Source organism: Castanea sativa, chromosome 3, assembly GCF_040712315.1.
Source record: "Castanea sativa cultivar Marrone di Chiusa Pesio chromosome 3, ASM4071231v1".
NCBI classification, from domain to species: domain Eukaryota; kingdom Viridiplantae; phylum Streptophyta; class Magnoliopsida; order Fagales; family Fagaceae; genus Castanea; species Castanea sativa.
This window is the reverse complement of record NC_134015.1, coordinates 44,923,107-44,947,035: the sequence shown is the minus strand read 5'-3', so window position 1 is coordinate 44,947,035 and position 23,929 is coordinate 44,923,107. Positions and strand designations below refer to the sequence as shown.

Sequence of the window (23,929 nt, the reverse complement as noted above, 5' to 3'; positions counted from 1 at the left end):
GCACTTAGGAACCTGTCTGTGTGTGTTTAGGTGGTGAGTATGTTTAGAGAAAAAATTGTGATTGTAGGATTTGGGTTGCGGTTTTGGCTGCTTGATTATGTTTTCACAAGGCCAAGACTCTATTCTTGAAATTTTCTGGAAAATTGCCCAGGGTCTTTGGACCTAATCGCATTTCCTCTCTCTCATATAACATCTAGGTTGAGTTCAAAGGTTCATTCTCATATGGTTGTGTAAGCTGTGTTTTCCTTTAAAGAAAGGAGAAGGCCAATTTTTGATGTCTAAATGTTGCTAAATCAGTAAAAACAAAATTAAATTCCTAAATTCATGCTTCTGTGAATTAATCTAGAAGAACCCATTTCAGAAAAAGCCATGTTCAAACAAATTACACCAAAACAGAGTAACAGGACCAAAAGGTGTAAGCACCCATGGAATTAGAGAAGAGAGAGAGGCTTACCGGCGGTGTTATGGCGGACCGGCAGTCGGTGTAGCAGCAGCTGTGAAGCGAGAGAGAGAGGGTTCTGAAAGAGGAGAGCGTTAGAGGGTGAGGGTGACTGGTTTCGGTGTTTGAGAGATTAAAAGAGAGCGTTTGAGAGACTGAGAGTTGAGAGATTGAGAGAGAGCGTTTGAGACACTGAGAGTTGAGAGATTGAGAAAGTGTTTCAGGATTTTTGAGAGAGTGAGAGTGTTTGCGTTTGAAAGGTAAGTGGGGGAATATTGTGCAGATTTCGAGTCTTATAAACTTGATTTCTACGTGGCTAAATTCCTCCAGGTGGAAAATTTGTCCACGTAATGGAAGTAACGAAGAGCATAACAAACACCATAACTCGAGTTTTAAAAGCTTGATTTTTAATTAAATTTCGAGTTTCTAAAACTCAAGATGTTAGTTTCCCACGTACTCTCCAAACCGGCCAACTAACGAAATCATTAGCACAGTAACGTTATTTGGAAAGGGTGTTCATGAAACCCCCACTGTGGGTTTAAGAAACCGAAGCAACACATTGTTGTAAAATCTTTCTCTCTCTCTCTCTCTCTCTCACTCTCACTCTCACTCTCACACTAGTGAGTCTCCCATGGAGAGCGTGAGGGTTCGTTTGGAGTTCAAGCAGCGGCACCTTCTGAAGAAATCGCAGTTGAAGGAAGGTCTGAAACGGAGCTGGTTTCTCCTCAAACCCGAAATCGAAACCATCTCCGACCTCACCACTCATCTCCTTCACAACTTCGACCTCCTTCGCTCTTGCCCTAATGGCCTCATCCTCTTCGTAACCCTCCCTCTCTCTCTCTCTCTCTCTCTCTCTGCATGCCCTAATTTTTTTTAATTTTCATGTATTTTTGTTTAATTTGTTCATCTTGGTTGAGAGTTGAGATTATTGTCTGCAAAAATCTACTATTTTGGTAGCCCATTTTTTATTTTCTGTGGAAACTACATACATTGTGGAGTTTTGTATTAGATAATGTGTTAAAGCTAGTGAAAAATTGTTCAAAAGGGGTACTTTGTAATTGTTATGCTGTGTGTAGCTTTCTTTGATTATTTTGCAATTTACACTAGTGTGATCTTTGTTGCAGATGGATGGGTTTGTGTTACCACCTTTTGAATCAACTTGTATTTTGAAGGACAAAGATATAGTCTGGTTAGTCAATAAGAATGTATTATTACTGATTTTTCTTGTGTATAAGTTTTGTCATCTTGGTTTTGGGTTTGAGCGTAAACTGCTGAGCCCCTCTGGGGCGACTGGTCCTGGGAAGTGGGGTCGGTTGCTTGTAGGTTTTACTGGCTAGAGGTGAGTCCAAAGGGCTCTTCTTTAGAAAGATTATGTCATCTTATTTTGATTTTTTTTTTGGGTTCCCCGTTTTGAACAGTGTGAGAAGAAAAGGGGACAAAGTGTTTGATAGTATTAAGGCAGGTGATAGGGTGGACTCTATTGTGGTGGTAGATGAGGATGTGGAGGAGCAAGGTGTGGTTGATGGTCTGAAGCTTTTGGCAAATGAGGAGTTTGATAAGGAATGTGACGAATGTGATGATTGTGGACATGAACGCAAAGTTTCCAAGAAAAGAAAGGCATCAAGGAAACTTCATAGCCCAAAGTATGTTTGGTACCCCATTTGTGATTTAATTGTTATGTTGATGCCTTTTTTTTTTCCCTGTAGTTTAGAATTATTTTCATTATTTCATACTGGTTTTGGAGACAGTATTTATTTATCTCGCACAATGAATCAGATAAACAAGCCTTAAATCCGATTAAATTGGGGCTGACACACAATGTGTTAAGGCCCAATTCTATGTTTGCTTTAGGATTTATGCTTTTAGATCATGTGTTTATCAAAGATCTGATCACTGCTTTTATACTGATTTCACTGGTAGTATTTCATAATGTTATTGTTTAGACACGAATGAGAATCAAAACCCTGAATTAAGGATTGAATTCAAGTTGTGATTGTCTTTTTGTGCATCCTCAATATCAGATCATTGACTGCGATGCTTGCATCAAGATATTCTCATACATGTGATGACTGATATACATGTTATTTTTGTGCTTTTTTACTATGATTCAGAAGGATTCAAATTTGTAATACATCAGGCGTATCTAATTACGCAGCATCTTACACAAAAGAAGAAGTTGAGTCGTGGAATATGAAATGCTTGACTGTGAATTTCTAAGTGATATATTTAATAAGAGAAAGGGTATCTAGTGGTGCCTTATTTGATACTAAGTGTAATCATGTTAACTATGGAATTAAAATCTCATCTGAACTCCAAAAGCGTACTGGAAGCATTTTTGGGACATGGTTTTGGGTGTTGGTTTTAATCATGGTTTGTGGGCTCTAGTGTGATTAAAATCATTAGTAATTGACCTTCTACATTGCACTGCTTGTTTGGTGCAAATATTTTTGCTGTGAATATTCCTCTTTATTTTTATCATGCTCTTTTGGACGGTGGATTTATTTCCTCGGGATTAGACTTATTTGTTTTGACATTTACATGGTATTCTTTCTTTGTTTCTAAAGTTTGCAATTCCTTTTATTTTACCGACATTTGCATCCTTTGTATTGTTAGCTATTCTTATTTTGCTTGAATATGCTTGCATGTGGTTTTTTCAGACCTTCATAAACAATGTTCTGGTTTGTAACTCAATTTTGTTCTTTCTAAATAATAGGAGGAAGAAAAGCAAGGTTGCTGCTACTGATAAATGTCTTGTTGTTCCTGAAGATGATCAAACTAATGTCCATGCAGAGGATAATGGAAATCTTCATCATAGTGAAGCCCTCCTGAAGAAGAGGGTCAAGAAGGATAAATCATCCAAATTACCAGGTGAACGGGATAAGTCTAGTGCACTGGGAAGTAATGAAAAAAGTAATGGCACAACTAAGTCTACACCCAATGTGAAGAGGTATTTATATAGCCTCTATATATTTTCATCATCATCCATGATATAGAAGTCCTGGAGTTTGGTCCCAGTGTACTGCTGCAAAACTGTGCATATGTCTTTGCGTATGCATGTTTGCATGTATTCTATAGCTTGTATTGTCTTCAATTATTCTCTCTTGCTCTTGCTTTATCTTACAAATTCCCTGTTCTTTCTCTCTCATTTCTGTTTAGCAGATTCTGCCAGCTTCAAGAAAATGGAAATGAAAGCGTCAATGTATCCCATGGGCCTGGCGAAACTAAAAAGGTTCTTGATTTTGTTTGGTTTAGATCTGTGGTTTATATATACATATTTAATATTTTTTATGTATGAGGGCGAATTTTGCATATAGTAGTAATTAGCATTATTTTTTAAATTTTAGTATTATCTCCATCTACAGAACATACATTGCCTAGAGTAACTTATTATTATTATTATTCTTTTTTTTAATAATTATTAAGTATTTTTTAGAAAATAATGAACATCAAGTACATGGATATACAAGATGTAAAAACAACTAAACTTTCAAATACAATTATCAAGAAACTCCAATAAGTTTGAGAAAGAATACTTTCCCAAGGCCAATAAGCAATAACCACTCAAACAGGGTCCTCAGAATTGACTAGAGTTACATATTGTGAGGGGGTAATGCAAATGTGCAAACAAAAGCAAGGATAGCTGGGTTATGTATTTACCAGTTAGGACTTTTTGATTTTATTTTTCTTTACTACTTGCAATAGTAAGAATTTGTTTTACGTTAATAGATTTCTACCTCACTTAGAATCCCAATGAGCTTTGTTTCAAATGGCATTTCCTCCTTCCGAAAAAATGTGGAGCGTCAGATCATGGATTCATGGTGTAACTCAACAATAAAAAAAATTCTTCCTCACTAAGGTTTTATAGAATCATTGTAAATACTATATTTCTCAGATTTTCCATGGTCATTGTTTCTATGGACCACAGTTTGTTGCTATTACCTGTCATCCTCTCTTGATGTGAACTATGTGCTGGATGTTTGGTGATCCATATATATTGTCAACAACAGTTGAGAAAGTCAAACTTTTATAAAATTACTGGATGAAATACAAATAGAGTACAATATTGGAAAGCCCAAACCCAGTTTTGTCATCCAAATCCATTTTCTCTAGTTTAGGGATCATGCAAGAATGCAAAATGAACCCAAACCTATGCATCTATAACCAATGCAAGGAACCATACCATGTGGAGTACGTAGATTGCTAGATGAGATTGCTAGATGCACAATGTGCCAGGAATTTGAAATTTTAAGCTTTACCTCTTTACAGTTTTAACTCTCCAAACATGAAATCTGTTAACTTACTATGCTTGGTTATTTTGGCCAGCTCCCTAGTAGAAGTGCTCGGCGTAAAAAGGCTAAAAGACAATGGTTGAGGGAGCAAGTCAAAGCTGAAAGTAAAAAGGTACTTGGTGTTTAGAATTGATACTTTTAGGATCATAATCAGTTGTTTTTACACCCACTCACGCTCACACACACACACACACACGCGCGCTTAGACACACATTCACCCTCTCTGTGACAGATGGAAATGGTGAAATTGATTAGTAAAAAGCTGACAATTCAATTCTATATGACGTGTGTATGTGTGCATGTTTTGATCTGCATGGTAAGCCTATAATGTCAGCGATGTAAGGGTTGGGTGGATTGTTAGTCAGTGTTCTAAAGTACCTGTATGCCTTAATGGAAATTTTTATCTTATTCTTGATTAAAAAAAAATTATTTATGTTATATTCAAATTTGCAGCAATATCAGGGGCAAATAGCAAAAAAAGATGAGGAATCACCAGTTAAAGATACACAGAAAGTTTCTGAAGAACATGAACAACCAGATGAAGATAGTGATGAAGAGGGCGATGTTGTACCCATAGTAATTAGGCCAGGACACATCCGATTTGGGCGCCCAAGTAAAGGTCTCTCTCTTTCTCTGGCCCTCTATCTGTCTCCCTCTCTCATTGTGTGTCTTTTGTTGGTTTGGAATTGATAGCTCTATATTTTTCTGCCATTTCATTTTATAACAGCTTTACATTCAAATTTTTAGAATTGCAATGTCAAATATGTGCCATGTTACTGCAAAGCATCTGACATTATTTTTATTCTTGTAGATGCAGATCCATCCGTCCAGCAAAATGAAATCCCAAGGGTATGTTCTATTTATATTTGTAATTTTCTAATGCTTGCTATCTCTTCTGCTGCCCTGTATTTTGATATTAGGTCAATATTTGCTATCATGATGCAATAAATTGCTTTTGATTATAAGTACTCTTTTTCTTTCCTTACAACAAGTGGGGGAAGGGAAGTTCAAACACAGGTCTCCGTATTGGGAGAATCGGATTATGTCAGTGAACTACAAGCTCTTGGAAAGTGTCTTGTTAAATGTTTGGATATTTTATTTAGGTAAAAGTAAAACTGAAAGTTTCAAGAAATTTGAAAAAGCTAATTTAATTAAAATTCTATTACTATAATTTACAAGAAATTATTATTATTATCATCATAATTTTGTGTTTTAAATAATAAATATTGCATCCTAGATACCGTGCTTGCCCAAGTGGCTCAACATATGTATTATGTGTAACATTGATGTATTTTTGCCATGTGCCTCATTAATTATTTTTACATTTAAATTTTACTTAATTTGTAGCATCACATGTCCATGCTACTAGTTTTGTATGAAGTTAAGCCCTCACACTTTTCAAAAAAAGAAGAAGAAGTTATGCCTATACATAAAATGTAGACTTAAAGCTGAAAATTTATGTTTGGGATGATGAAGGTTACTATATGAATAATGATGGATCTCTCCCTGCTTTACCATTTAAACTTATTCTGCAAAGAAATTGGTTTTTAACATAAGGCACTTGTAAGATTTGCAAGACCCAACAACTCACATAAACCTGGTAGTTCTACTGCAACATAGACTTTGCCCTTCTTTTTTTTTTTTTTTGGAAGGAGTTACAAAGTTACATAATCATGTCACAAAAGCAAGACATTTAAATGAATAGGGTCATTTAGTCAATGCTTTGTTCTAAGACATACAAGCACTGTGTTACAAATGGGATATTGCAATTGTCTATCAATTGGCTTTTAAAGGGACATGGAACCAAACATTTAGTGTTTATGTATATACAAATTATTCTATAACTGTTATTCTATTTCTATATTTCTGGATTCCCTCTTGATCATTGAATTTATCAACTTTGGTCATACTTCAGGAGATTTCCCAGTGGAATGGAATAACCTGCAAGAAGAAGGGTCAAAAATGGGGTATCGAGAAAAATGCTTCTCACAAATGGAATGATCGTATGAATTGGAATCAAGAGAGTTCTGATATGCGAACTTCTGAAAGAAAAACCCCTGCAACCAATCCCATAGACTTCGATAAGCTTTTGCCTTATACTAGCATGCCTAAGGTTTGTTTCTTCCACACTTAAATTGTCTTTTCTTGTGTGGATCTTTCTTTCTTCCCACATTACCAATGAGAGAGAGAGAGATCAGGTGGTCACAGTGTGCTTTGTAATATCAGGCCTTTCACTTCTCTACTTGGATTTTTTGCTATGAAGAAAATGCCATTGTGTTAAATCATACCTTAGGTTTCTTTCTCATTTTACTTGGTGCAATTAAAGCATTATTTGTGTTCTTCATATGTTGCAGGAAGGTGATGTTATTGCATATCGTTTGATTGAGTTATCATCGTCATGGACCCCTGAACTTTCCACCTTCCGAGTATGACTCTTTCTGCTCCTTGAATACTTGGTAGTTGATTATGGGAATGGAATATATCATCCACCCTATTCTTTTGCCTGTAGGTAGGAAAAATATCACGCTATTACCCTGAATCCAAAAGGATTTTTCTGGTAACAGTTCCAGAATATCCAATTGATTCTAAGAAGATAGCTGAGGAGTCAGAGGAGGAGTATGGAGCTCAACCTGCTGCATCCCTTTATGGGGAAGATGGTTCTTTAAAGGTATTCAAGCCTTTCATTTTCGTTTTCTATTTTATATTTTTCCCAACATTTTTGACAAGCAAGCTGGTGAAATATTCGTTCACAAGGGGACTTGTACCATTCTCTGTATTACAACTCCCAACAGACTTAAGCAGAAGACCAATTCATATCTTCTAGATATCATAAGAATGTCTTGCTCAGTCAATGTTTTCATTGTAAATAATCTATTAAAAAAAAAAAAAAGAAGTTTTCATTGTAAGTAGTAGTTAAAGCTTGGAGGGATAACAGACAATTTTGAAGGCAATCTGTTTGGAAATTTAGAGAAGTCTTAAGAAATGTTTTCTTTATTTTTACTTATCAAAATTTTTTTTCTCTATATTTGATAAGTAATAATTATTTTATTGAATAAATACTACTACATGTACATATAAATGAACACAAAAAAGCCAAACGAATTACAAAGAAACAATATTATGTACAAAAATGTAGCAACTCCTTAAATTAAGCTAAGGAATTACATTTGTTAAAACCCCACACACAAGACCAATCAAATAAGGATCTACTAAAGATTTTATCAATTGAATCACTGAACTTTCCATATCCTCATACATGAATTAATTAGTTCTGATACATGATATCAGCATATATGTAGCATGCCAGTCATAAAAATTGATCCAGGCTAATTTTTCTGTATGGTTCAGCAGCCATCTATTCCAGCTATTCAACTTGGGGTTCACATGGTCTCAAATGAATGTTAAAAAGGAGAATCTTAAAATATAATTTCATATTACACAATTTGCTGGTTTAGCTGGTTGGCTGATTGATGATGACCTAGTTTAACGTTTTTTGGGATATTAAGAACTTGACCAGTAAAATTACTGTAATGTCATGCAAGGCTTTACATTTTTTGTGTTCTAGTAATATAGAGGGCTCAAAATTGGTATTTGGGGCCCTTGGCTTTGTATCACAACTGATAATTGGTAACCTGGCAAGGAAAGGCTCATTATTATTGTTAGCAGAAACTTACGATTGAAGCTTTTCTACAGATAGATTATTCATCACTTGTAGATGTCCGCATTGTCAAGCCTGGCAACTCCAATTCAGGAAAAGCAGTTGTGAGCGAGGTTAATGAAGTTCCTGTGGATAATCAAACTGCTGTCTCAGGTTTTGGGGCCAGCAATAACAATAAAGAGACCCCTGCCCCCACACGAGGTATCTACTTTATGTTGTTTTCATGCTGCTGGTAACCTGGTATTTAAGCGGATGAATTCTCATTCTGTGTTGTTATCTTTGTAGAAAATGGGGAAGTAAATGTTTGGGAAGAAATCAGCCAGGCTTTGGACACAAAGAAGGCCCAGCTGTCTCAGGAGGACGGTTGGAGTAGGGAAGAGAGTTCATTAAAGAACGGATGGTCCTACAGGGCCTTAAGAGGCAGTGCATTGGGTCCAACAATGGCTCGTTTACGAGCACAAAATGGACTATAAGAAAATCCACCAGCCGAGTTCCTGACAATGAGATCCACCTCTCAGCCAGCGTTTTTGAAAGTTTTGACAAATGTAAAGAACATCATATGTGGTTTATGTAATTAAGGGCTGCAATGGCTATCAAAGGCCAACTTTTTGTACAGAAAGTTGGTCAATTTTCTTGTCATTTTGGAGGAGCCCACTTTTGTGAACTTATTTACAGCATCCTTATTGGCTTTTGTTAGGCTCGAGTTAGCCTAGTAAGTAGCAAGTGCTCTTTTAGAAGTAGTAAGTGCTCTTTTAGACATTAGGCCAGTTTGGTTTAACGAAGGAATTGGAAATGATTGCCAAAGGACTTGTGCACTTAGCCGATGTGTTCAATTCTCAAGCTGTTGTCCAAAAATGACTTCCCTACCTCAGGAATTTTCCTTTATTCGTTTCCTTCTCCATTTCTTATTTTCCTAGAAATCAATATTGGCTATAAGTAGCTTTTAAATGTATCTCACTTTTATAATTGAAATAAAAACTAGTTATCCATATGCTTGAGTCGGTGGAAAGTACATATTTTTTTGAGTGTGCTGTTGTGAATTTGTGAGTTGTGGCAGACTTGCCGAGAATCTTGACCTTTACTAGAATGCGCATCCTATTCAATCCTTTCTGCTGATACGGTCAAGAATAGTGCACTCGTAGGTTTGTTTTTTCATTTATTGTTGGTTCTCTCTCTCTCTCTCTCTCTCTCTCTCTTTTCCCTCCTTTTTTGAGAATCATAGGGGAACCTAATTTAATCAATGGCTTCATATATAAAAACGTGTAGGTCTCAGCTGAATTAAATATCCAGGCAAAGGGTTTCTCTTGAAAAAAGAAAAAAGAAAAAAAAGCGAAGGATGGTGTAGAGTTCTTTGAATAAGTAGTGTTTTATACTCCATGTTTTGCAGTGCTTATTTTGTAACCAAGAGGTAGGATTTACCAATGCTCCGATAAGTCCTGAACCACAATCTTTTGAACAAATTTTCTTAGAACTGTGGAGGTAACAAGTTGTAAATTAGAAAATAATAAAGTGGCATCATTGATAGATTTAGATGATGATTAATAACATCTTGACAGTTTCAACAATTATGAAATGTGTTGTGAAAAGCAACAAGTGTAGCATTACTCCAATGCTCATCTATAAAATTGGCTAGTACAGCAAATTAAATATTAAACTTGACCGTGCACTTTTACATGTTGCTACAAAAGCAAGAACTCTGGCTCAAATTAAATTAGATGGCTTGTTCGTTTAGCATTGATTTTTTCATCTAACTTCTTAGCTTATTTGTTTATGTACTATTTTTTTAAAACTTTACTTTCTTTTTTCAAAGGTATAGCCATATTTTAATTTACTTTTTGAGTAAAAAGCCAAATAAGCTAATGCAAAACAGAATTGTGGAAATTATTTGACTTTCTCACCTTACAGTTAGTAGTGATGGTGCCGAATTACCAAATTGCTATTTTTAACAACCAACACAACAAAAATGAAGATGCAATGAAGGTGCTATTGCTAAATTTTTTAACAATTGAGCTACAATAAACGGCCATTTATGGCAGTCCACTCTAGCTCAAAGCTAAACATATAAATTAATATTTTATTCCTCTTTCTCATATTTTAATTAAAAATGTCTCTCTCCTTACTATTTTCTCTTTCTTCACCAAGTGTGTTCAGTCCTCCCTTTCCTTTTTTATCTTTCTTCCTCCACCCCGAGCTCTCGCCCAAACCATCTCACCACTGCCGCCTAGCTGCTTAACTGAAGCCCTAAGCCTGACGCTGCTTCAAACTTCTCTCATTTTTTGTTGGCCGAGCTTGAGCTTCACCTTCACACCAGTCTCTCCTCTCCTCTCTTCTCTCTATGACTCAAAACTCTCTCAGCAAAGTGTGTTGAGATTAGCGACGACATGGGATCAAGCTGTGGTGGTGGCTGGCAGTGGGTGGTTCAATTTGGTGGGTTCGGTATTCTTGGGTAGTCTAATCTATGGTTTCCAATTTGTTGGTGATTTTTCGGTTATTGCTAGTGGTGATTGATGAAATTTGGGTAGTCTAATTTGGGTTTTTTTGGTATATTTATATGGGTTTGTGCTTAATGTGGAAGTGGGTTTGGCGGTTGTGGTGGTTGATTTTGGGTAATGGTTTGGTGGCTGTGGTTTGAAGAGAGGGAGAAGATGGAGAAACTTTAAAGAAGAGAGGGTTGTGGGTTTGGTGGCCGTGGCAGGGAGAAGATGAAGAGACAGAGAAGAAGAGAGAGAAAATAATAAATAAATAAAGTGTTAACCGTGTAGTAAAAAATAAGAGCATTGATGTAAGGTGAGTTGTGAAATGGTAAATTAAAATAAATAAAATAGATTTTTTGAGTGCTAAAGCTAATTTTTTTAGCAGCACTAATGTGAATAATTTTAGTAGTTGCTTTCACCAATATTAGTCACGAGTCCTGATTTAGGAGGCGTCTGTTCTATATAATCAGACTTCAAAATTGTAGATTATGGTCCATACAAAATCAAATATGGTACCCATAGTTTAAGATTGGGAAATATCACGTGTGAATATAACTACTGTGTTAGTATGACCTTCTGAACCTTCCTTAGCCCTGCATAAAGGAATGAAAGAAACCTTGAGCAATTTCAACATTGTGCAATATCCAGCCTATTTCAAACATAAAAATCATGTATCTGAATATCAAGTATAGAAAATGAAACGCAGAGAGATAATGATCTGCTCTTTAAGAAAGATGGCTTTGCTGCTTCTTATTTCATAACATATAGCAACACCTTCGGTGCTCAATGTAGCCAAAGCCCAGATAAACAAAAACTAAGAGCTACCAGAAGGGATGAAAAAAAAGGAGCAGTAAAGAAGAAGAAAAGGCCTAATAGGGAAAAGAATAACACAAAAAGCTTTTAATTTACTACTTATACTATCTAATATTATGTACTTCTAATTCCTGTAACTATAGATCAGGCTTGTTCTCTGTACATGCTTTGCTGTAACAATGATTCACATCCTTACCATACATCACACAAGCAGATAATAATCAGTTCTACTGCCCGGGATGCTGACTTACCTTTCACAATATGCATCAGACCTTTTTGACATTCCCTGCAAGAGCTAAATTGACTAGGAATGGAATTCTTGAAAAATGCTGCATGCTTTGCTAAACAGTCTCAATTGCAGCCTCGGTCCTCTGTCTTATGAAATGATATACGGCTGAGATAGTTTAGAAACTGTTCTGGCTCTTCACTTTCTCTTATTATCTGACACATACCATATATCTTGTTAACAAAAAATAAAGACATTGTATCCGACTGAAATGCCCCACACATAGTTTCTTACATGCTTTTCTAAGCCACAAGAAACGGATTTTTAATTATTTTTAGGGGGAAGAGAAAAGTGTAGTTATTACTTATTTGCTTTTTACTTCAGCCAAAATATACCATAAGTTTATCTCACTTTACAGTAACAAAACATGACTTGCATATTTAGCCTATGTCAAATATGAAAGAAAAGTAGCTCAACTAGCTAATTCATCTTATTGAATTATTATTAGCCTGGGCAGTAATTGCTGTAAGCCTGTTACTGCTACCTCAGTATGACATTTTAAGCGCTAGAAGAGTTGCCATAATTCAATATTGTCCTCGAGAATCACGTTCCAGGATCATTGATCCACCATGAGGAAATGGACATGAAAGACGGACATGATCAAAATTTTCATGAAGTAGCCAGGAAAAGTTAAAGAGGTCATAAATTTTGTCTGTGAGACTCAAATGCTGTCTTCATTTCCCTCTGTAATTACGGGGAAGTGATTAACCAACTGACTACTGCCATAAAACATAATTCTACTGGCTCTGATGTAATTTAGATTTTGAGGTTATGAATTGTGGGCAATTACTAAGTTTCATTTCTGATACACTTCTGACAATAGTTCCCTCAAATTTCATTTTTTTCATTTCTTTCAGTTGATGACACACTATAATGAAAGTCAATGTTACTATGGGTGAAGAAGCCAAAGAATAATATGCAATGATGATAAGATATACTAAGACTCAGTTTTCATGTTGGCTATTCCTGCCCCACACCGAACCCTGTTTTGCTCTTTTTTTGGGTAGGTTTTATTTGCTTCTCTTTATACATTCTCCCCCCTCTTTCCCCCATACCCTCCACGGCAACACCCACTTCTCCTCCAGGAATAAAAGCAAAAGATGTAATTTCTTTTTCCTGGTGGGGCTACCTATTATGGTGCTAGTGTTACCCACTTTAGTAACCATGCTGTATGTCAACATCATAAAAGTTTTAAGTTTCTAATTAAAAGACAATATAATTAATCTCTCTCAAGATGTCAAGAACATTTAAAGCATGCCATGCAACAAGGACTCGATAAAACACATCATATAAGTATAAAGTGGAATATTACCTGTACAGGGATATCCGCTGGCAAACCCATTTGTTTAAGGAAGTTGTGACCAACTGTCTCCCAGTGAAGATTACTACTATCCCATTTTCCATCGATGCTGATCAATTGACTCTGCCCTTTCACATCCAAATATTCACTCCCCAACCATACGAATAAGATACAGCGACTATTGGTGCCTACACTCATATCTGGAGCCAACAGAATGTATACTGATCTGGAATCAGGAATGCAAAAAGAATGCATCTCCACTTTATTCATACAAGGCCACTGGAACAAAACTGGGGTCATCACTCCTGCAACCCTGTTGATCATATCACCTGACAGAGGATGAATTTTATTATCATCCTCTTTCTTACTTTCAATCTCACCTTGTAATTCAATTCCAGTATCAAACATAATCTCATCTCCATTGGCTTCATGCTCAGATTGGTTGCAATCAACATCATTCATCACATCATCCTCGACATCAGGTAAGGCAAAGGACCATGATCGTACCAGATTCTTAGGGACTTGAGATGGCTCATCAGCTGAGGGTAATAACATTCGAGGTGGAGGATTACTCCCTCTGCGCTCTGCAATAGAGGGTAAAGTTCCTTTACATGGCAAAGAAGCATTTCCAACTCTCAAAGTATGGTTATCAGAAACCTCCTTTGCAGGCAGAGTTACTTTATAAATCAAACTAGAATTATCTGCCAAAGAAGCATTCATTTGAAAAAATGAATCCGTAGATTCCCAGCCCGAAGGTGAAGGCTGCTGTGAGGAAAAGTATGACAAGTCAGACCAATTAGATGATGATGGTGAAAAGGTAAATGAACTGGCGTAATCAGAGGTTGATGGCGAAATTGTTGGGGACTTGGAGCTGAACTTCAGGCTGCGGCCCGGAAAACAAGAAAAAGAATCTTGTGAACTGCAAGTAGGCGTGGGTGACAAAACAGGATCACTTGTCAAAGAACAAGAATATGAATCTGGCGAAGCACAAGGAGGTGTTGTTGACAAGAAAGGATCAGTAAGAGTAACAGAGTGTTCCACTTCTTTAGAAGTTTCCCTTATCCTATCAGGGCTGCCATTTGGGAAACAATCAAAGGAATCTGGTGAACCACATGGTTCATCAATCAGACCAAAAGAAGGTTTTACTTCTTTCTGTGCATCTAAAATCATATTTGATTCGTCACTGAATTGAGTACAATCACTGTTCAGTTTGGCGGAGGTGACAAATTCTTTCATAAGACCATGAGCAAGCTTCCATCTTAGTCTCCCCCATCCATTTTCTCTGGCGGGGAGGCAAGTTTCTGATTCAGTATTTGATACTGAAAAAGGTGGAACAACCCCACCAGCAATCGCCTTGTGAAAAATTTGAAAATCCAGGTTATATTCATCCACCACCCTTTCACCAGCCTTAACTTGGTTTGCTGCAGCAACTGAATCATTTCTGGAACACAAATTCCCTTCCTTTCTGACCTCCATACTCTCAGAATTGTCTGCTAGGAGTTGCCCGTTGGCAAGAGCATCCCAAAATTCTGGTGGCTCTTCACCTTCTTTGATACTCACAATTGGTCCCTGAGCCCCTTCATACCGAATTACCTGATGTGCAGCTCCCATAGCACTAGTTGACATCACAGTATTGCAATTTTTCCCAGTCCAAACGTATATAGCAGAAGGAACATGCACAATAAATGCTCCACGAGAGTCAAGGCCTTGTGCACCTGGATGGCTTAACATTTTTGGTACCAGATGAAGAGCAGCATATGATGAGTGAGGGGCCATCCGATACATCCTAATCACCGAATTAGGGCTTGCAGGCACAGCATGTACTCGCTTCTGGCACTGCAGAAGTTGACAAGCAAAACCCATATTTGGGTTAGTCACCGCTCGTGCTGCCTTCACATATTGAAAGGCATCTTCGAAGCTCTGGCCCTCCCTCCACATGAGGTATGCAATAACCAAAGAGGTCGATCTTGACACTCCCTGGCAACAATGCACAAGAACTCGCCCACCTTGCTTCCGAACATCTTCGAAGTAATCAAACACATCATAGAGAATACTTGTAATATCCTCGGACGGGCTGTCTTGCAACCAAAGTGTCTTATACACAAGATCACTCTTAAAATATTCAGGAGAAACAAACCCAACACAGTTCAGCACATGGGTGATCCCATTCTTCCTCAAAATCTCGCGGTTCTTTGCAACAGCATCACTACCCAAGTATATATGCTCAGCAATTCTCGAGCATTCCTTGTTATAAAACGCAAGCTTATCCCTCTTAAACTGGAATTCTTTCACGGGTGGTTGTTCCGAATTTGAATTCTCAAGCGGTTTAGCTTCCCCTCTAGGGGTTTGGGGGTGAGGCCATACGCCCAGATCATCAGAACCCGCCTTTGGCCACTCCTCTGCAGTCCTCCGGTTGATTGAAAGTGGCTGAAGTGGCGGCAAGCAGGACCGCACTTTACTATTCAATTGTGGTCTGGGGCTAGGGCATGGATTAGGCTTAGAAGGAGACCGGTCAGTCCATGAAACTGACCGCAAATAGGTTCTCCGGGTACCGCCACCGGTAACCGGGGTTTTATCTTCTTCCCCTAACATACTAAAAAGGGAAGGAAAAAAAAAATATATAACAAAATTCTACAAATTTAACTGACACCCATTAAAGGATTGTTCCAGGAAGGGTCATAGAAAGAAGCAAAATGAGTTTCTTTGGAATAAATAGCAGATATTTGAAAATTCTCAGTCTCCCTTCTCGCTTTTTTTCTCACCTAAAACCCTTGACCCTCTATCTCTCTCTATGACTATCTAACTCTCTCTCTAAAACTACAATCTTTCTATCTAGATGGACAAAGAAGAAGAAAATTCAAATACGGATATGACCCAGTAAAAAACTATAGCTGAAGTATTCAGTTTGGCTTACAGATTCAACAACAAGAAAAAGAGGAAAAGTGCAAGATAGAGAAGAATAAAAATTACAAATATAATAGTGTAATAGTAGAGAGAGAATTAAATACAGACGAAATTGTTGAAGAGAGACTTACTCGAAAGAATCTATCTCTTTCAAGTTGAATGGAAGCTTGTTTTGTGTGTACTGGCAGCAGACTTTTGAAACCCTAAGAGAGAGAGAGAGAGAGAGAGAGAGAGAGAGAGCTGAGTTGAAGGGAACGAGCTGAAGAAGTGAGTAACCAAAGTGGATTGGGTTCATGTCACGGCTGGGTTTTTTGGGAAAGAGATTTGTCTCTTTTGGACTGAGGAGAGGAGAGAGAGAGAGAGAGAGACTGGGTCAAACTGCCACGTCATCGATGGATGAGTAATAGTTTTTTTTTTTTTTTTTTTGGGTTTTCAAAGACATGCATGTCTACCTTGTGATGTCATTTAAAACGTTTTAATGTTTTTAACTTCAAACCTAGAATTTATCAAACAAAGAACCTTGAATTTTACAACTAAAAAAGTTTTGGTGTTTATTATTATTATTATTATTCCATATCCTATTTTTGGATGTTTTGAAATATAGTTGTTTTTTAACTGTCTTATCTTATAATTTGCTTTATTTAGAAAGTTAATATTTCTTTGTTCCAAATTATTGGTATTCAATTTCATTTTGAATTATCCAAAATAAAATTCTCTTTTTAAAATTAATAAATAAAGTTTTTATCTCACATTTTACATTATTTTAAAAGTCAATGTGATTCTTTCCTATAGTTTAAATTAATGAAGATAATTTTGAAAATTTGTACATTTTTAAATGACTATATATTAAATGATGTTCTCTTAAAAAATTGAATTTTTTTTAAACATAACCAACATTTTAGAATGGACAAATGGAGGTAGTATCATTTTTTTAGTTTAAATTAATGAGGGTAAATTCATAAACTTGTACATTTTTTTTATTAAAAGACTACACAATAAATGATATTATCTTAATTCGTTGAATTTTTTAAACTAGATTATCAATTTGGGGTGGAGGTCTTTCTCAAAAAAAAAAAAAAAAGGGGGGATGGAGGTAGTAGCAGAAAATCGACTTTATGCGTTCAAAATCATACATTCATACATTTAATTATTTTTAAAAATCTAGAATTTAGCTAAAAAAAGTTCAACTTATTGATAATAAAACTTGGTTTGGGAGAGTTCTATTAAAAAAAAAATTTATTTTTTAATTTTATGTTGTGGGTTCTTGGAATAAAAGCTACATTGAATTTTATTGCTATTGGGAAAGATAACACTACTTGTGTGGTATTGGTTTATACAGTTTTTTGTTTGAGATTAATTAGGAAATATACTTAAATTTTAACCAAAGTTTTTTAAAAATTATACATAAATCAAATAAATTGAATGAATAGAAGAAATACATTCCTTCAATATTGACATAAAATTTGGCTACCCACCCATAAAGTTTGGACACAATGTATAATTGCTAATAATGATATAGTCTATTGTGATTGATGCATAATAAAAATGATGTTAATGATGGACTTAGATGAAAATGATGTTATTTTAATCATAACAAACTATTGTAATTGGAAAAAGGTTGTAAAAAATAATGTGTCCCCATAATCACTCCCAATAAGATATAACTTTAGTGGTGAATGTTATGATCACCATGAGGTGTGGATCTTGCCTACGATGTATTTGAATAAGAATATTTTGTCTTACTCTTACAATTAGTGTTCAAATTTCATGATCCATTAGTTGCAGTATGCCATGTTAAAATATTTTATCTAATTTTAAACTTGATTATTTTATGATACAAGGAAAAATAATATGAGGTATGTTGTAATAGAGAGAAAATAAAATGAAACACTCAAAATTGGGTATGGTTAACCCCAATGGGTTAGCTTAGTGGTTTTTAAGGTTTTATGATATTCATGAAATCCTGAATTTGAAATCTCTTGCTAACATTTTCGAATCACCTCTATGAGATTCTAACTTGTAATAACTTGGTGCGTGTGGGACGGAAAAATTGCATATACTTGAGAAAATAATCAAATACTCAAGAGATCTGGACACTCTCGTTTGTTAAAAAAAAATTAAGTATGATTAATGATTAATGAGCGCTTTTAGGCCATTTGTTAATGAACTAAATCCCAACAAGGCATCCATTAAAAAAAGTCCCTCAAAGTTACCTAAGGATATTTATTCACTTAGTTATGCCACCTGGTTTCTAAATCTTCTCCTGTGATTGGATGCAGCATTTGATGTTTACATGTTGATGGTTTCTAAATCTTTTTTTTGATAATCGATGGTTTCTAAATCTTCTCCTGTGATTGGATGCAGCATTTGATGTTTACATGTTGAATTTATACTACTATATTTATAAGAACTTTGGAACTTGTATGTGGTGTGGTACTGCACTCAGGTCTACACAGTCACTGAGTGCATTAACATCCACCATCGTATCAAACTTTGCAAATTTTGATGAAAAACGAGGATATGCTTTTCTCATATTCTTCAGTCATAGCAATAGATAATACTACTAATTAAAAAATAAAATAATGTTAGAGGTACAAATTTTTTTACAATTTTTTTTACAAACTGTTGATGTGGTGAGTGGTTATTGACAAATAAAAAAGTGATATTAATGGTGGGACTAAATAAAAACCAATGAGAAGTTAGTCACATTAGCAGTTTATAAAAATGTTATAAAATAATTTGTAATTACAGCATTACTCTAAATAATAAATAAAAATAATAATAAGAAAAAGTGTTACGGATATATTATGGCGCTTACTGTTCACTACCAATTAATCATATATACATTCTCAAAAAAAAAAAAAAAATGATATATACATTTTTTTAAATGTTTGTCACGTGTCCGTGACGCTTTTAGTTATGGCAGCGAAAGAATTTTTTCCTAGAAAATTTTAATATTATGATGATAAATTGTGATTGAGTACTGCTATTTTAATATGTCTCACTTTTTTTTTGGCTAAAGTGTAAACTAAACTCCTAAAATTCAGGAGTCTTTGAATTTTACATTTTTAAAAATTTAGAATTTGGATTTTACTTCTTAAAAATTTAGTAGTCCATTCGTCTATATTTAAATGTTACATAAACTTGTCGCGTGTGTTTAGTTCATCCAATAAAAATGATATCACTTGACATAATGAAAATGATGTGGTCTTATTTTATTAGACAAACTAGCTAGACATATAGACAAGCTTGTGTGACACTTAACAGAAAATATGGATTGTGGGAATACTGATGCAAATAAAAACTTTATGGTGTAAAATCTAAATAGCCCAAAACTTCAAAGGTGTGTTTTTCACTTTAGCCTTTTATTTTTATTATATACTAGTCACAGTATATCATTTAGTAAACAATGAAATTTGTTGGGTCTGTTAATAGAAGCCCTTAGGGTATTAGTTAATGAACTATTTTGGGAAAATTTTGATATTGCTTTATAGAAAATACAAAAAATTGTAAAAAATTTTAAAAGTTGTTTTTTTTCTTTCCCATAAAAAGTTTCTAAAAGTATTTCCTAAACAAATACCCTTAAGCATCAATTAACAAAATTTTAAAATTTTATATCATTGACTTATGGTTAACTATGAAGATGGAAGGCAACCTTTAGGTATTCTTCAAAGAGGCCACTGAACGACATTCTATCACCAATAAGGATGTTACCTCCAATGAATTTGTTGGTGAGTCATGTCAAAGTTGTTGGGTGTGATTGTATGTAATGATTGAATGATGAGCATAAACATGAAAGAGAGAGTACAAATGAAAGTTTACGTGGTTTAGCTTGATGACCTACATCTAATGTGTGAAAGCTCTTAACGACTATATGTTTTTTATTAGGGATTTTTTTTGGAGAGAGTTTCATCCTATGACATCCGTTTTTGATGATAGCTTTTTATCATCTATTATTAGACCAAAACACAAATCAGTTTTTGGTGTAAGTGTGAATTGAACCCCAGATCTCTTATACAATTATCATAGACTTTACTAGTTCAGTTAACCGAAATCCACATTAAGGAAAAGTTAATAGATACACTAAGGATATTTGTTTTGGATATATTTTTAGAAATTTTTTATGGGAAAATAAAAAAATAATTAATTTTTATGATAACTTTTTATATTTCCCATAAAAGTTGTGTCAAAATGTTCGTAAAATAGTTTATTAACAATTGCCTTAAAGATACTCATTAACTGACTCTTTTTTATTAAGCACTTGTATTACAATGAACTCAATATAAAATTTATATACTAGAGAATATTTTACTAGCCCTAAACTAACCCAATGTAAAGTTGCTTGTTCTACAAGTGCATGGATCTACAGTTGGTTTTGGTCACTTAGGCCATAACACCCCCCTTTCAAACTAAAGGTAAGAGTTTGAGTTTGTAAGGTCTTGAATGTGTAGTTTATTTTCTAAAAAAAAAAACTAAATTATTGTTTTATTCACTATATTTTTTGTTGAAATAATACCTCCTTTATTGATTACCCTCATTCATATCTCTATTTTTCTTAAACTTGAGGTTGCATGTACAATGCACGATTTAATATATATATATATATATATATATATATATATATATATATATATATAAAAGAAGGAAGTGACATCCTAACCAATGAACCGACAATGAGGTGGATTAAATCTAAAATCTCCAAATTTACCTCACATTTCAAAAGATTAAATTAAGATTAATGATTATGTCATCAATTAAACATAAATAACACACACACACACATATATATATATATATATATGATTAAATTTCCAAAATACAAAATCTTGTTAATTTTTTCCTAAGAGTTGTAACTTGTAACTATATCCGGTAACCAAACTTTGTCCTGAATTACAAGCATATACTGTTGTCCTGTGCGATATGGCTCCTTCCTTTTATGGAAGGCGTACAGTATCCGTGCATTGTGGTCAAAACTGAGCCGCCATTGGAGCAGTAGCAGAAAGAAACACCAAAAACATCCCCAAAAAAACACTGTGATCTTAGTGGAGTTTGATCTGCCACTTGAAGCAGCTGTCAATGGCACGTTGTTGTTGTTGTTAGCTAGGAACTAGTAATAACAGCCGAACAAACTTAACTACGAAGCAAACGAAACAAACAAACAAACAAACAAGGGCCTCATATATGATGATGATTGGTCAATAAAGTTGCTTCATGTTCAAACTTTTAACCCAATAGGGTTTAGTGTTCAGTCATCACTACTGTGCAAGTGTCTGAATTTTTGACTTGGTCTCTTCTCTTGTCTGCCGCTTTGAGTTTTCCACTAGCTCTCGCAATTGGGAAAGAAAGAATTTACACTCAAATGGTGACAGCCTAGTGGAAGAAAAGTGTCAAAGGGTTAATTTGCTTTGTGACAGTGATTACTCTGTCATTAAGTTTGCAATTTGTTTGAACTGTTCAGCTTTACACATGAGACCACTGTCAGCTTGGCCCTGTTGTCCTCACCCAAAAAAAAAAAGAAAAAAAAAAGGGGTAAATGTAACGTATGCACAAAATTTTATAATATTTTTTACAACAGTTGAATTGAAGAGTTTTTATTGGTTTTTATTTGGCCTCATTGTGGATGTCAATTTTTTACTTACTATTAACGATTTGCCGGATCAACAAATAAGAAATTTTTATAATTTTTTATTGTTGTCGCTAAAATACAAATTATTTTGATTGAAATTTATGTAAGTCCTCTAACTTTATTTTTATTGAATTAAGTTTATCTAAGTTTCAGATTTATTCAATTTAAATCTTTTGTTTAATATAATTTTGCTAAAAATTGCTATTAAAAAATATTTTTTAATTTGTTAATTGCATATTTTACGGCAATTTTTTAACAAAATTGGACAAAAAACTTGAATTGAATAAATTTAAAACTTAGAGAATTCAATTGAACGAAAAGTAAAATTAGAGGACTGAAATAAATTTTAGTCAAATTTAAAACGTGCAATTTGTATTTTAGCCTTTTTTTTTTTTTTTTTGCTGTGCTTTTACAAACTTTCTTAAAAGTCAAGACAGAAACAAACTAAAAAGTTTAGGAAAACAAGAAAATCTGACAACATTTCATAATACTTTTATTTTGAATTATGGTGATTTTCAATTTAATATATGTTTTTTATTTCAATTTATTTTGATTTATGGTGGACTAATAACTCAACTTATTATAAAAAAAAGAAGAACTCAAAACAATTAAAATATGAAAGAAATGGCTTAAGGGGCAAAAATCTTCTAATCTAAGTTTATTTTTAATCTTTTATCATACAAGCATGTGGAACATAATTATTAATTATATTTAGAAGATCCATTTCTGTTATAGTCAGGGAAGGTTATATCCGAAAATGAGGGGAAAAAATTCAAAGAAATAAATGTCAAGAAAGGTGGGCGAGGATAAATAGAAAAGAAATGGCATTCTTCTCTAGTTGATGGCCCCCACTTGTCCAAGTCTTTAAGAATAGTCTCTATATGAACTATTAAAAGCGTCACTATAACAGACAAATTGGGTTTGTATTCAACAGACGAACGTGGTGGACTATCTCCCAAGAAGAAGAAAAAAAAAAAAATTAAAGACAAAAAAAAAAAACACATCAACAACAACCATGGCGTGCATCACACTGTAGGGGCCTAAAAGAGTAAAAGGCACTTTATGCCCCCCAAAAATTGATATCAAAACTTCATATGGATCTACCAAAAAGAAAAAAAAAGAAATTTTCGCTTTGATTAAAGGTAAAAGGAAGAAAACAACGCATTAATTTATCCACGTGTGGTTTGACACCATTACACTTTGCCAGCTTTAACTTCATTGGTAGCTGTAACCCACTTTACTGTTCACCATTAAAGAAGCAATTAAAACACATAAAACTAAAATAAAAAGCATAGAAGAGAGTAACTATTAAAACACATAAAACTAAAATAAATAGATAGGAATCACGAAAATTTCATTTAGAGTGCTGTGTTCGTATTGTATATTTGTCGTACTCGTAATGTATTCATGTCGTATCAATAATTTTATGTTATAATTTTTCAAAAATTGCTCATATCGTCGTGCCATATTCGTGTTCGTATCCATGCTTCTTAAATAAAAAACATAAAAGAGGCTTGGCGAAGGGGAAAGAAATCTTGAGTACCTAGTTAATTCATTTCTTAGTTTTATTTAGGTTAATTTTGTCATTCAATCCAAACCTTTTGGTCATCTACTTGAAAATTTTGCCTAGAAAATTAGAATTTTAAAGTTTAATATTGGATGAGGGGGGTAGTTTTAGGAGGAGGTTTCATGTAAGGTAAGTTTGGAAATATAAAATCCATGATTTTATTATAGAGAATTGAAACTAAGGGTTTGTTTAAATACCGCTTATTTTGTTAAAAATTAAAAACTTATTGCTGAAAACACTGTAACAAAATAATTTTTAAAGCTGAAAACACTGTACATGAACACTTGTTGCATTTTTCATTGTCCGGCTGGTTCATGAACAGTGTGTGGCATGCTAGTTCAAAACGCCAAACGTAGCATTTATTCTACAAACGCCCAATCCAAACGGATGCTAAGATGAAGATTATATGCTCAGGTTGATGACCATTGTGGGCAAGGTTGTCAAAATCGGGATCCTACGTAGGATCGTAGGAGGTAGGTGAGATCGTGGATCGTAGGATCGGATCGTAAATCGTAAGATCCTATATTATTTGAGAAAAAAACAAAAAAAAAATAAACATTTGTATGTTAAATA

The 23,929-nt window shown here is 34.5% G+C and overlaps 2 protein-coding genes across 7 annotated transcripts; one reads left to right on the top strand and one right to left on the bottom strand.

Annotated features, from left to right (window-relative positions):
• The first annotated feature begins 962 nt into the window (after positions 1-962).
• Positions 963-9,375, top strand: LOC142629876 (coilin). 5 transcript variants are annotated; one of them, XM_075803924.1, is made up of 13 exons: positions 963-1,259; positions 1,564-1,628; positions 1,858-2,082; positions 3,153-3,386; positions 3,599-3,668; positions 4,763-4,840; positions 5,182-5,347; positions 5,540-5,577; positions 6,644-6,841; positions 7,083-7,154; positions 7,238-7,396; positions 8,422-8,587; positions 8,672-9,375. In XM_075803924.1, the coding sequence occupies exons 1-13, from the start codon at positions 1,071-1,073 to the stop codon at positions 8,857-8,859; spliced, it is 1,848 nt and encodes a 615-aa protein (XP_075660039.1). In that variant the 5' UTR covers positions 963-1,070; the 3' UTR covers positions 8,860-9,375. The 5 variants fall into 5 exon arrangements, 4 of the variants coding, with proteins under 4 accessions (XP_075660039.1, XP_075660041.1, XP_075660040.1 ...); XR_012843138.1 differs by having other exon boundaries at positions 971-1,259; positions 3,596-3,668; positions 8,426-8,587; XM_075803922.1 differs by having other exon boundaries at positions 975-1,259; positions 3,596-3,668.
• A 1,803-nt stretch (positions 9,376-11,178) lies between these two features.
• LOC142629875 (protein-tyrosine-phosphatase MKP1-like) lies at positions 11,179-16,205 on the bottom strand. 2 transcript variants are annotated; one of them, XR_012843137.1, is made up of 3 exons: positions 13,272-16,205; positions 11,925-12,114; positions 11,179-11,453 (listed from the first exon to the last, which is right to left on the bottom strand). XR_012843137.1 is itself a non-coding variant. In XM_075803921.1 (2 exons), the coding sequence occupies exons 1-2, from the start codon at positions 15,849-15,851 to the stop codon at positions 12,025-12,027; spliced, it is 2,670 nt and encodes an 889-aa protein (XP_075660036.1). In that variant the 5' UTR covers positions 15,852-15,982; the 3' UTR covers positions 11,585-12,024. The 2 variants fall into 2 exon arrangements, 1 of the variants encoding a protein (XP_075660036.1); XM_075803921.1 differs by lacking the exon at positions 11,179-11,453 and having other exon boundaries at positions 11,585-12,114; positions 13,272-15,982.
• Between the last annotated feature and the right edge of the window lie 7,724 nt (positions 16,206-23,929).

Bases quoted from the DNA above. Each gene is read 5' to 3' on its own strand.
- LOC142629876 (XM_075803922.1), top strand. From the start codon at position 1,071: ATGGAGAGCGTGAGGGTTCGTTTGGAGTTCAAGCAGCGGCACCTTCTG. The intron at 5,348-5,539 runs GTCTCTCTCTTT...TTATTCTTGTAG, and splicing joins ATTTGGGCGCCCAAGTAAAG to ATGCAGATCCATCCGTCCAG. The intron at 5,578-6,643 runs GTATGTTCTATT...GTCATACTTCAG, and splicing joins AGCAAAATGAAATCCCAAGG to GAGATTTCCCAGTGGAATGG.
- LOC142629875 (XM_075803921.1), bottom strand. From the start codon at position 15,851: ATGTTAGGGGAAGAAGATAAAACCCCGGTTACCGGTGGCGGTACCCGG. The intron at 12,115-13,271 runs GTAATATTCCAC...GGTATGTGTCAG, and splicing joins CAGCGGATATCCCTGTACAG to ATAATAAGAGAAAGTGAAGA.